At 36.5% G+C, this 12353-nt stretch overlaps 1 protein-coding gene across 1 annotated transcript in view; it reads left to right on the top strand.

Annotated features, from left to right (window-relative positions):
• Window positions 1-12353, top strand: part of LOC109447280 (putative ATP-dependent RNA helicase DDX60) — an 85385-nt gene that overhangs the window by 57433 nt on the left and 15599 nt on the right. Inside the window, exons 27-30 of the mRNA XM_019731470.3 lie at window positions 2751-2898; window positions 4227-4379; window positions 6533-6637; window positions 8910-9110. Coding sequence (XP_019587029.3) covers window positions 2751-2898; window positions 4227-4379; window positions 6533-6637; window positions 8910-9110 — 607 coding nt within the window. The remainder of the gene's footprint in view (window positions 1-2750; window positions 2899-4226; window positions 4380-6532; window positions 6638-8909; window positions 9111-12353) is intronic.

Below are 12353 nucleotides of genomic sequence, written 5' to 3'. Positions count from 1 at the left end.
AGAATAGGGTAGAGATAAGCGGCCATATTTATGTATCCCTTAGTTGCAGAGATCAGTCTTATTTAGGACTTGGGAGAGGCAGGACCACAGCCGATGAGTATTGGTAGACAATGAACCTGACGTAATCATTTCTCAAAATAAGCGCATCTTTGATACCTAGTGCCTGACTCTCAGTCAGGCCTAAGAAGGCTGAAACAAAGTCTCACCACACATTGTCATGGGTCACAACATAGAGGTGTCACTGATACCCCATCACAATCACCTAAATGACATAGAATGGATTTGAGAATGGGTTGAAATGCCAATTTTATGCTTGGTAGGACTTTACTCCTCTTTCTTGTTCTCAATGTCTAATTCTGATAACTCTAGGTCTAAAATGTTTCTTCTCTCTTTATTATCCTGTCTTTAGTCACTGCCTGGTTTAGATAGATGCTCTTCATGTCTTTTTTTTTTTTTTACCTCAGAGCCTTAAGTTTCACCACTCACTCTCCAGTTTAGCTAACAAATGATCATTCAAATTGATGAAATTATCCACAGGCAATAGTCTTCCTGCTTCCTTGCTTACGTGATGAAGTCTAAACTCCTTGGCTATTGTTGGTATGATAACGTATTTTGGACTTTTACCTACCTTTTTCAGTTTTACATTTTACCACTCCCCTTTAACAATACTCAGCATTTATGATTCTCCTTACATGACTTGTTCTTCCACCTCTATGCTTTTCCATGACATGACCCATCTGCCTTGAGTGCCTACCTTCCTGCTTGCCCCCAAAGCTTATACTCAAATTGTTTCTACTGTTTTTTTCTGGGTCTTGCCCTAATTCCACCAGTTAAATTCAGTACCATTTTCCCTGTGCTCTTGCTGCACTCTGAGTATTTAGTAGCTCAATTATTATAATGCATTGCTGCTGTTTTTATTTTTCTTAAATTGTTGGTTCTTTTACATCAGGGACCATGTCTTTTCTTCTTTTAATCTCCAGTGCTTAGCACATTGCTTGACAGGGAATACTTGTTTCCTAACTATTTTTGAATGAATGGTAGATACTTCCCTCAAAGCTGACACAGCTTCTAGAGCCTCTGTGATTCCGATTTCTCAGGCAATTCTAGAGCAAGCTGGAATGTGCTGCTGACCCTTCTTCTGTTCCCTCTGACTGTTGTGCTGTTTCCATGGAACTAATGGGAAGTGGAAAGCCCTGACAGACAACACAGAAGGTGTAAGCCTTTTCAGTAACTGATCTTCTGATTAGGCGGTTTTATTCAGGGCACTAGGAGCCACCATTCCAAGTTGAATTAGTGACCAACAATTCAAGCTATAAAACTATAAAGAAGGTTTTAGTATCTTGTTCAGTCCATCATTATACTGAGGGTACATGGGGGCCCTGCCTTGGGCCCTGTGCTTTGGACAATACCACCTTGACCCTCCTCCATCTGTATCCAATCCCATAAAATTGTGAGTCAGTGGAGCTTTGGAGGCATGCCCACCAGATGCCAGTCTCACCCTTTTCAACTCCAAGTTGTTATGGAGCTAGATCTGTTAAGGTAGGAAGATGGAATGTATTATTTGACAGTTTGTAACCTTGATTGAAAACATAAATAGTTAGACAACAGTGCATGGGCCTCCAGTAGTACTTTGGCCCACGATCTGCAAACATTAGGTCCAGACCTTTCTGTACGCATGACATTCTCCTGAGTTAAGAGTAATGTGAATTGGAGGTGAGAACACTTGATGGTGGGGTACACGTGTGCTCATCCTCTCATATTTGGAGTTGTCTTATGTGCACAGTTAAGAGACAAACTGAAAAATTTAAGAAAGGATGTGATCTGGGTGTCTATAAAAGGCTGTTACACTGAAGAGTAACAGATGATACAGTCTGATAATGCAGAGTCTAAACTAGGGTTTATGGAGCAGTTTCTTAAGTCAGATTCCCCAGTAGCACCCACAGCGCTGGGGATACTTGTGTAAGTGATTTATTGAAAGGATGAGGGACTATGAGGAAGTGAGAGAAGCAAAAGAGGGAAGTGAGAGAAGCAAAAGAGCGAAGGTGAAGAATATTAACAGGGATGTGGGTTTTTCCAGAATGTGGCCTGAACCTGGTCCAACAGAGAGATCTGGGGGCACCACAGAATTGTCCCAATTTGAGTCAAGGTAGCTAGTTTTTCTATGTCCCATCAATCAGTTACTGGCTGTGGGCCACTTCCCCATTCCCAAGGGATGTGGTAACCTCCCTGGCATTTCCGGGGGGGTCTTGTCAACCGGGGGCAATTCTCCAGGGCATAGCCCTGCTGATAGCACTGAGCAGCCAAGCTCACAGCTGACCCATCCAGCACAAGAAGAGAAGGAGAATGGCCTGCAATTGACCATGAGGAGCAAGGAGGACACCAACCTTACCTACAAGCCTAGTGTCACAAAGGCCAAGAAAGAGAAAGTGATCATCACTTTAGCAAATGGCACCACTTTTGCAAGGGGAAGCAAGGTCATCTGTGGGGACTGGATTTGGCTAGTAGGCTCCTTATAGCAAGAAGGAAAGGAAACATTCAGAGGAAAATATGTGTATGAAGGGGATTTTTTGATAGGGACAGCAAGTTCCAGAGGCCAATAAGTAAGTGCACTAGAGGAAGGAGATTGAGTCAGGATAGTACAGATGTACAAAGGAGTGTGTGTCTGCATGATGAAGATTTAGGAAATCTTGGGCTTTCTGTAGTGGCCAAATTTGACTATTCATTATTTAAAATTTATTTTTTATGAACAGAGATGAAAAAAGCCAAAAGAAGCCCAGAAAAATGGATCAAAGCTTTATACATGAAGCCGAACATGATAATCTACTCAGGATTCTAGAGAAGAACCTGGAAATCCCTCAGGAGTGCACATATGCTGATCAGAAAGCACTGGACACTGAGGTCAGCACTGGCAGTGAAACTGTTCTCCAGGAAATCCTTTCACTCATTAGCCATTACCTCTCAGAGCTAGACAGCACTGGATGTAATACCTAAATGCAGTCTCTCCCAGAATAGACGTCTCTATGTGGGACCTCCCGGCTACATGCAATTCTTGAGGGCTCTGCAGAGCATGTCTGAAAAAGATAGGATTAGGATTTAGAGATCATTTCTTGCTTGTTAACAGTTAATCCATGAGAGTGCCTGTCGTTTCATTATTTGTTTCTGTGATACTGTTTTTCACAGCCAGAATTCTGACCTTCAATCTCCTGTGCTTCATTTGAATATTTGTGTACCTGTAGTCAATATACTTTAAATAATATGCACAAAATTTCTCAAAAACAGGCTTTCTATATTATAGTCCAATCATTCCACCAAAAAGGCATTTAAATATCTTCAAATAGTATGCCATTTTTTCTTTAAAACTTTTTTTTATATAAATTGATTCCTGCTTATGGTAGAGAAATTCTAAGATACAAATTAGTAACAGGGAAAGCAATGCTATCAGTCAGAAATAATCATTGCCCTTCTAGATGAACCTTTTATATCTTTTATTTGTGACCACACACACACACACACACACACACACACACACAAACACATACATAATATGGATATATATCCATTTTATTGTACACATGTGTACAATTTTGGGAGGATTACTTTTATTTTTCTACTTCTTATTTTTGTACATATAACTCTGTACAGAAGTGGACTTCCTTCTTAGGGCATAAATATTTTTAAGGCCCTTTTGTGAACAATTTACAGTGAGAAGTAAGCATTCCCATACCATATTGGGTAAGGAACCTGCTCTGTCTTTTTGGAGACCCCTCTTTCTCCCCCCATTTCCCCGGGGAGGGTGGTCCAGTGGAGAACTGACCTCCCTCAGCCACGAGCAGGTGTGGCATGCACACCTTCTCTGGGTGTTTTATCTACTACTTTGTCAGTATTTCTCACCCTTTGAGGCTGGGGTTGGGGGTTGGTATAGCGGGTGTGTACCTGGGTGGTGAAACAGTGCAAGACTTTCTGCTGATCTTGAAAAAAAACACAAAACGTTAACATAATAAGAAAAAAAAGACTTTCTGCTGAAGGATTTGGGAATATATTCCATAGTTTCTTTTGCTGCCATAAAGTGTTCTTTGTACCCATGTTGAGTCAATTTCAACAGTTGCCTCATATAGCCAAATTATTACGTAGTATGCCTGTTATTTTCATTTAAACACTTTTTATACTGATTTAAATTAAAATTAGGAAAAAATGATCAAAATCCCTAAAACTCTTGCTTCTTTTAGACTTTGCAGACGGTGTTTCATCGAGTGAAATTCACAAGAAAAGGTGCCGAATTGAAGGCTTTGGCAGAAAGGGGTATTGGATATCATCACGCATCTCTGGAAGCCAAAGAAAAACAGTTAGTTGAAATTCTTTTTAGGAAAGGTTTTATTAGGGTAGGTACATTTTTTTTCATGCTAAAACTGGAAGCTGTGTCTACATAAAACTGAATACCCAAGAAAAGTGGATATTTTTTTTCTCATCTAATGGTGTCTTTTTTTAATGACCCTTGATATGACTACATATTTCCCCATCTTATTTAATTGAGGGAAGGGGTTTGAAGTTTATCACTCAGTTTATCTTTTCCATGACATTAAAATAGTCCCTAAACAGATACTTTTCCAAATATTTCTATAATGAAATTACCTATGCTGATCTTAGAACAACCCCTTGCTTTTTCATTTATAGTACCTAGGGAATTTTGTCAGTTGTTCATATAATTTTAACTATAGTCGTTCTTTAATGGGCTTGGACAACATTTACGACAGTGTTTTGATCCGATGTTTTCTCAATGTAATAGCTGAAATACGAGCAAGAATGGATCGCTTCCATGGGACCCACTGCATATCTTTGGTAGAGTTTTTAGATGTGTCACTCCTAAATGCTCTTCTCCCATCACTGATAGTGGACAAGAGGAAGATTACCCAAAATAGCTTGCATACCAATCCCTTGTTACGTATTATTTAGTATGTTCCATTAGGATATATGGGGCTAGTCAAGATCAATTCACAGAGAGAGTTTATATAATTTCCTAGTTACTTTAGAACTTGAGTAATATTTAAAAATAGACCCTGACTTTTTCAAATTATTCATGTTAAATTTTTGTATGATATGCATTATATCTGTGTGTGTGGTATGTGTATGTGTGTGGTGTGTGTGTGTGTGTGTGTGTGTGTGTGTGTGTGTGTGTAACAGAGAGAGAGAGAGAGGGATTGAGACTGAGCTTGATTCTGCTATTCTGGGTAGTATCTTTTAATCTTAATAAATAATGTTGAGGAAAATCTGATACTATAGTTAAAGGGCAAATCTTAACCTGGAAAAACCCCAAATATGTCATGAAAAACTTGGCTTAAATTTTTCTCTTAACTAATAACAATTTAGTTGTTTATTTTAAAAGTCAACAACTGGGGACAAACTTTTCTACATGACTATGTATTGAAAGAAAGAAACACATGTTTTGATCAGCATGTCCTGTGTCTAAAATAATATCTGTTAAATAGTAGTTGCTAGATCATCCTAGAAATGGTACTATGGAAATAGTGATAACTGTTACAAAGAACACATTTTCAAAAAGGTGTTTATTCTAGTTATGTTCTAAATTTAATGTTCTTACTTTTCCCATTTTTGTTCTTATTAAAAACCTTTAGGTAAACAATTAATAAATGGCATGTTACATTTTGACAGATGTATCTATCTCTGTTACAGATTAATTAGAGAAAATTGCCTTGTATACTTTACCATTAACATTAATCATGGCATGTATGATAATCAATATAAAGGGAAAGACAGGGCAATTAGAAATACCCAGCATTATATGAAAAAAGTAAGCAAAAGTGGATTATTTAGGAAACTTTAAAGTTTGCCCTACTCCTTTTCTCATCAGTTACCATGGCAATTCAGGGAAGAAATGAAATTTTACTTTGCTTTTATTACTTTAATATGTTATTGCCATAAAAAAAACCTTTGCAAGTAAATTGAAGTGATGAAGTAGGCAATTGCCCACAAGTGGGTTTGTAAAAGTATTATTATCCTGTCTTAGGGAAGTTCCCTTTCTAGTTATTTATTAAAAACAAAACAAAAACATTTATTGAACACCTATCACGTGTCAGGTACTCTTTTCAGCATGGGGATACCATGCTGAATGGGGCTTGGCGTCTGTGGTATGACAATTAAACAAACAAATAATATTACTTCAGGTTGTCATTAATGTTATGAAGAGGAATAATATAGGGGAGGAAGAGAAATAATGATGATAGACGTGGTTTACTTTGAATATGGTCGTCCATAAATTTCTTTTGACATTTGAGCAGAGAACTAGACATACCAAATAAACAAATATTTGGGAAACAATATTATGTGCAGAGCAGAGTGACTGCTGTGGCCCTGAACTGGAAATGGGCTTGATGTGTTTGTGAAATAGCAAAAATACCAATATGGTTAGTATCGCTGGTGTTCCCACTGTGGTTTAGTTGAAGTTCAAAGTTCAAAAACTATGTGGTATTCTATAGAAATCCTTTTTCATGAGGTAATTGTTCTATTCTCTTTCTAGGTCGTGACAGCTACCGGAACACTTGCTTTGGGAATCAATATGCCTTGTAAATCTGTGGTTTTTGCTCAAAATTCAATCTATCTAGATGCTTTAAATTACAGACAGGTATTGTGATGTGCATAAATCCTCTACTGCATTGCTAAAATATGGCCATAAAATAGTAAATAATAATAATTATTATAATAATGTGAGTCTTTAACCTATAAACATGCTGCAATTTATGGGCTAGGATACCTTGACATTCATTCATGCCTGACTGTCATTTTTAGCTGTGGTATAATGAAAAACACATGAGTTGGGGATTACGTGACCATCACTAACCAGCTATATGACCTTGGGTGAGATATCTAAACTGCCTGATCCTTCTTTCTTATCACCAGAACAGGAATGATAATTACTACTCCACAGCATTTGCCAGAATTAAGTGAAGTGATTTGTAGGAAAGATGTACATGGAAGGTGCTTCATAAGCACTTACTCGTTCACTTCCTGTGCACAGGATTTTGTGCTGTGGAGTTATCACTAATGTGTCTCTCTTCTTTGCTCCTGATACACAGTCTATTACAAATCCCGTTTCATTAGCCTCCTGTGGTAGTATTTAATTTTTGCCTTTCAATTTCTTTTCCACTATCTTTCATCATACATTCTTGGCCTTGTATTGTTAAAACAATTTTCCTGATTTTCAGTTTTCATTACTCTACTATTTCCTGCATGCAGAATAGTTTGTCTTCATATGGTTTCCCTGCTCGGGAACATTTAATGACTATTTTTGCTAGTGGCGTTAAATTTGGATATATCATCCAACATTGAAGTTTTTATTAAAGTGTCCCCTTCCCTACCTCTATAAACACTTCTTATTCCCCTATAGCCCTTGTTCCTACCAAATATAACATCCTCATTTCTCACCACGTTACCAATCCCTGTCCTTTTTTTTCTTTTCCTGCTTCTATGCTGTACATGAACTATCTTTCCATATCAACTTTGGGAATCTCATATTTAGGGCTCTGGAGCCAGGGTGTTATGATATTTCAGTTACTGAACTTAGGAGTCAAAATGTCAGGGTTTGAATCCTGGATTCCCAAACAACTTCCTGGTTTGCCTATGGGCAAGTTTCTTACATTCCCCATGTCCCAGTTTCTACATTGTAAACTGAGGATAATGATTAGATTTACCTCATATAGTTGTTGTGAGGTCTGTATAAAAAACAGAAAACAAACAAACAAACAAAAAAAAAACGGTTAAAGGACTTAGCACATTCTATCCTGACTGCACTACTTCCTATAAACTTTGCAACCATGAGAAGTCACCTGATCTTTCTGTGCCTTATTTTTCCCATTTGCAAAGGGAGGCAAGGACACAAAAAAACAAAACAAACAAACAAAAAAAAACTTTATAATGCTGTTTTAATAGTTAAATATGTCCATATGCATAAAATATTTCAGTGCTTGACACATGGTAGAAGCCATTTACTTTTTAGCTACTGTGATTATTACCTTCCATGACTCTTTCTTACTGGTTTAAGCCAGCCCTATACCACTTCTAACTTTCTCATTTGAGGGTGGAGTTATTTGTTTCAGTGTTTTGTTAATGACTGGTAAAGTAAAAGCCATTATTGTGATCATAAGAATAAAAACTGCAAAGAAAGCTATAACAAAGACAGAAAGACAAATCTATAAAAACCATCAACAATAAAATAATCCCGTCTATTGCACCCTTTATTGCAAGATAAGCAAACTATGATCCATGGGACAAATCTGGCCTGCCACCTGTTTTTGTAAATAAAGTTTTATTGAACACACACACACACACACACACACACACACGACTTAGCACATTCTAAGCACTTAATAACTAAGAACTAATATAACTTCTGAAAAGAGTTTGTTCTTAACTTGCTTTTTACAAATAGTGTTTCTGAATTTTATCTTACTCATATATTTCCTCAATTTGTACACACATTTTCTGGTGATTTGTAAGTTAACACACTTGTGTGTGAGAGAGTGAGAGAGAAAGGGATGAGGGAAGAAAAGATGGGAAGGGAAAGAATTGATGTAATAAGTTCAGCTGTAAGTGAACTTGAAATCAGGGTAAGGTCTTTTCTTGTTTTTTTATTTTTGTTTTTTTTTATATATATTATACAAATATCTAGCACAATTTTTGGCATGAAATAAGTAGATAATAACGATAAATATCTCCTTTTCAGCTCTTTCTCAGCCATGGTAAATTTCCTGAATGCTACATAGTTGGATTTTAGTTTCAATTATTTAATAGTTGGACATATGCACAGTTTACTTGTTCCAAACCAATGTAAAGTCTCAATTCTAATTGTGATAAAGTATTTAGATAAGTTTTACACTGTGCTTCTATTCTGTTTCCAGATGTCTGGACGTGCTGGAAGACGAGGTCAAGACCTGCAGGGAGATGTCTATTTTTTTAACATTCCATTGCCCAAAATAGAAAAACTCATCAAGTCCAAAGTTCCTGAGCTGAGAGGACAGTTCCCCTTAAGCATCACTCTGGTCCTGCGACTCATGCTACTGGCTTCAAAGGGCGATGACCCAGAGGATGCCAAGGCCAAGGTACTGAGTTTGACCTTTTCTAAGGTTAAGTGCTCATTACTGGCCTGCCTGGGGTCAGTTCTGCTGTTCTTTTAGAAGTCTGAGCAATAACGTTCAATTTCATCAGTCTGTAATGCTTTGTAATGTCTTAAATAGTAGAGGACTGGGGCTGGGTGGAGGGGGAGAATAATAATTAATTTTGTCTCCTTTATCAGTCATAGAGTTTGTGGCTGGATGGACATTTGGAATTATCCAAGATTATGGTTTTCACGAATGATAGGCATTGTCCTAGAGTAGTGAAGGGTGCTGGCTATGGGCTAACAATTCTCATCCCAGTAAACTTTAATTAAAAAAAAAAAAAATAAAAATAAAAAAAAAATATATATATATATATATATATATATATATATATATATATATATATATAATATATTTGGGTTAGTTTCCTGTTTCCAGCATTAGGAACAGAAATCCTGTTTTTATGATTTTGTAATCAAAGAGTTTATTTTTCCTAAAATGTAACCCAAGATCATCAGATAATATTTGGATAATGTAGAAAGCTGAAAGAAGAAAAACGTAGCCGTACCTAGTTCCACTATCCAAAGACAATCACGTCACCATTTTGGTATGTTTTTAAGTCATTTTTCTAGGCAGGATGTGCATTTGTTTTTTAAACACTGATACATATTTATATTTAATTGGACTTCAGAATATGCTTATAAATTTTCCTGAAGGTTTTTTCACAGATGAATATTTTACATCCAATCCCATGAGAGATTTAAAATTCATAATGAAATAATTTGATTTTCATCCTGTTGAAGATGCCTTGTGAAAGGGACCCCCTTCCCTTTTTTTGTATATTGATTACTATGCCCAGTTAAATCAGATAGTTTGCTGAAGTGAGGATTCTTTCAGGCATTCCATGCTGAGTTGTCTCTTATGTTGGTTGATGGTCTTCTAGAGCAGGCACACAGCATTTCAGACCAAAACTTCCTCCTGTCGAACTCTGAATTTTTACCTCTATATAGGAGGGAAGAAAACATCTTCTAGCAACATTTTGAATTTTTTCCAAAAAGGTTATCAGCGTGATTTATTTATTGTTTGCCTTGGCATATTGAGAAGATCTATCTGTAACCTTCACACGTAAAAGGCTCTTAAGTGTGGACATACAATTCTGAGAATATTGTTTTTGCTCATCCTATCAAACTAAGATAGCGTCATTGCCTTCTGGCATTCACTATTACAAAGGACTAGACTCTGTTATAGAGTCTCCTTTAGAGGCACCATGTTTATTCCTGTTCTTTTGGAATTAATTTGATTTTTTTTTTTTTTTGTCTATGTGATATATGAATCTTTTTTTTTAATCCTTGTATTTCAAAATCTTATCCCCAGATTATTCTGTTTTGTGGGTCCTTTTTTTTATTGATGGTTTATTTATTATATGATGAGAACTTTCAATCTGCATACTTAGATATTTTTTATTGTGATAAAATGCACATAAAATTTACTATTTAAACATGTTTAAGTGTACACAGTTCAGTAATGTTAAGTATATTTGAATAGCGCAATGCTCAGGTAGTTTGGGAACTAAGAAAATATTTCTTAAATTTTGATATTTGCTTCTGTTTTAACTTTGTTGAGTTTCTTTTTCAGGAAAAGTTATAATTTTTAAATCGCGAATTCTTTTTCTGTTCTCCGTTTTTCTTCATTGTAAGAGAACATATGATATTTATCTTCCACATTGCTGATAGCAGCTCTCCAAAGTTTTACTTCTGCTTTTTAGTAATATAAATGTGGATTTTAATTCTGCTACTGGACTTGCAGTTTTCTGAAATTCTTTAGTGCTATTTCATATATTACTCTTTCATATCATATTATTTCAACAATAATGTATTATTTTTTACCAGGCAATTTGTATTGTCCATTTACCTTATTTTATTATGCCTTGTCTCATAGAGGTCGTAGTTTTTGACATCCATTGAGGATGCCAAATAATTTTCAAGTAAATTTTTTTGCTGCTAAAGAAACAATTTTTATAGGTCAGCTTTTCTTTTTGAAGAGTAAAAGCCAATGTTTTTCAGGCACATTCCAGTCTGAGAACCATGACTTTGTTTCTTCTGCTTCTAAAATCTTCCCTCAGATATGTGCATAGCATCACTCCTTTATGTCATTCAATTTTTTACTCTAATATTACTCTGCTGTTTTCTGTCTGTTACCATCTATGAACTAAGCATAGAGCAAGAGAGAAAAGAGGTTACAAGAAAGGACATTTTGGGGACCCTCAAAAAGTATCAACCCAAAGTAAAGATGATGGACAGTACACCCCCTTCTTCCCCTTCTTCTTTCCTTCTTTTCCACCTTCTTCCCTTCCCCCCTACCCCTTCCTTCCTAGTCCATTGGCCTTTCAATGAGCAGAGTTGGTTCCTGTAAATTCTCATGCCCAAAGGCTTAAATTTTGGTGACCTTGGGAAATTTGCCTTTTGTTGAAACCTCATAGACATTTTAGTGGGCAGTTAAAAGATGTCTGAATTGCTACCTCAATGCTGTTTTACACTGGAAACCAAGCAATATTTGTATTACTTTGGTTTTAATCAACCTAGTCCCATTATTTTTACAACGATATTTTAGGACATGGAATAATATAATATATTATTTTCGTCCAGAACAATACAAGAGCTAGAAGCTTGTAAATTCGATTCACATTCATTACCAGATTATTTGGCAATATCCTTCTTTTCTGATGGTTCTGTTTTATATGTTCTGTTTTGTGAAAGGAAGGATCTGCCATGTAAGAACATGGTCAAGCCAATAATATGACATCTAATTGAAACTTACATATTGCTGGTATCTGTGTGGTATAATAGATACGGGTAATATCTATGCTAATTTATATTCTCTTATGTGATGATCAGTCCACAACAGGTAACAGAGGAGCAGCTCAGAAAAACAAAAGATTATACGCATGGGTCCTAGAGAGGGGAGGCACAGCATGCCATGCAGCACTGCATGTGGAAGACATCAAGGGTGGTCAGGAGGCAGAAGGCGGAAGCAGGGGGAAATGTTAGGCCACTGCCTTTATTGGAGTTTTCCACAGCAAAGACAAGACAGGGCAGAGTAAACAGTTTAGAATTTGCTAGATTCCAGAGGGCTTGGGGCTATATAAGTGGTCTCTAGCTGGCTGGTACCTGTTCCTGGGGTGATTTAGGGTAGGAGAAATATTGGCTTGGTTTGTGAGAGTTAAGTAAGGAAACAATATAAACTTGG

Source organism: Rhinolophus sinicus, chromosome 15, assembly GCF_057876585.1.
Source record: "Rhinolophus sinicus isolate RSI-liver-muscle chromosome 15, RSI-T2T, whole genome shotgun sequence".
In the NCBI taxonomy this organism is placed as follows: Eukaryota; Metazoa; Chordata; class Mammalia; order Chiroptera; family Rhinolophidae; genus Rhinolophus; species Rhinolophus sinicus.
The sequence above is the reverse complement of the archived record's forward strand: the minus strand, read 5'-3'. Positions and strand labels throughout refer to the sequence as shown.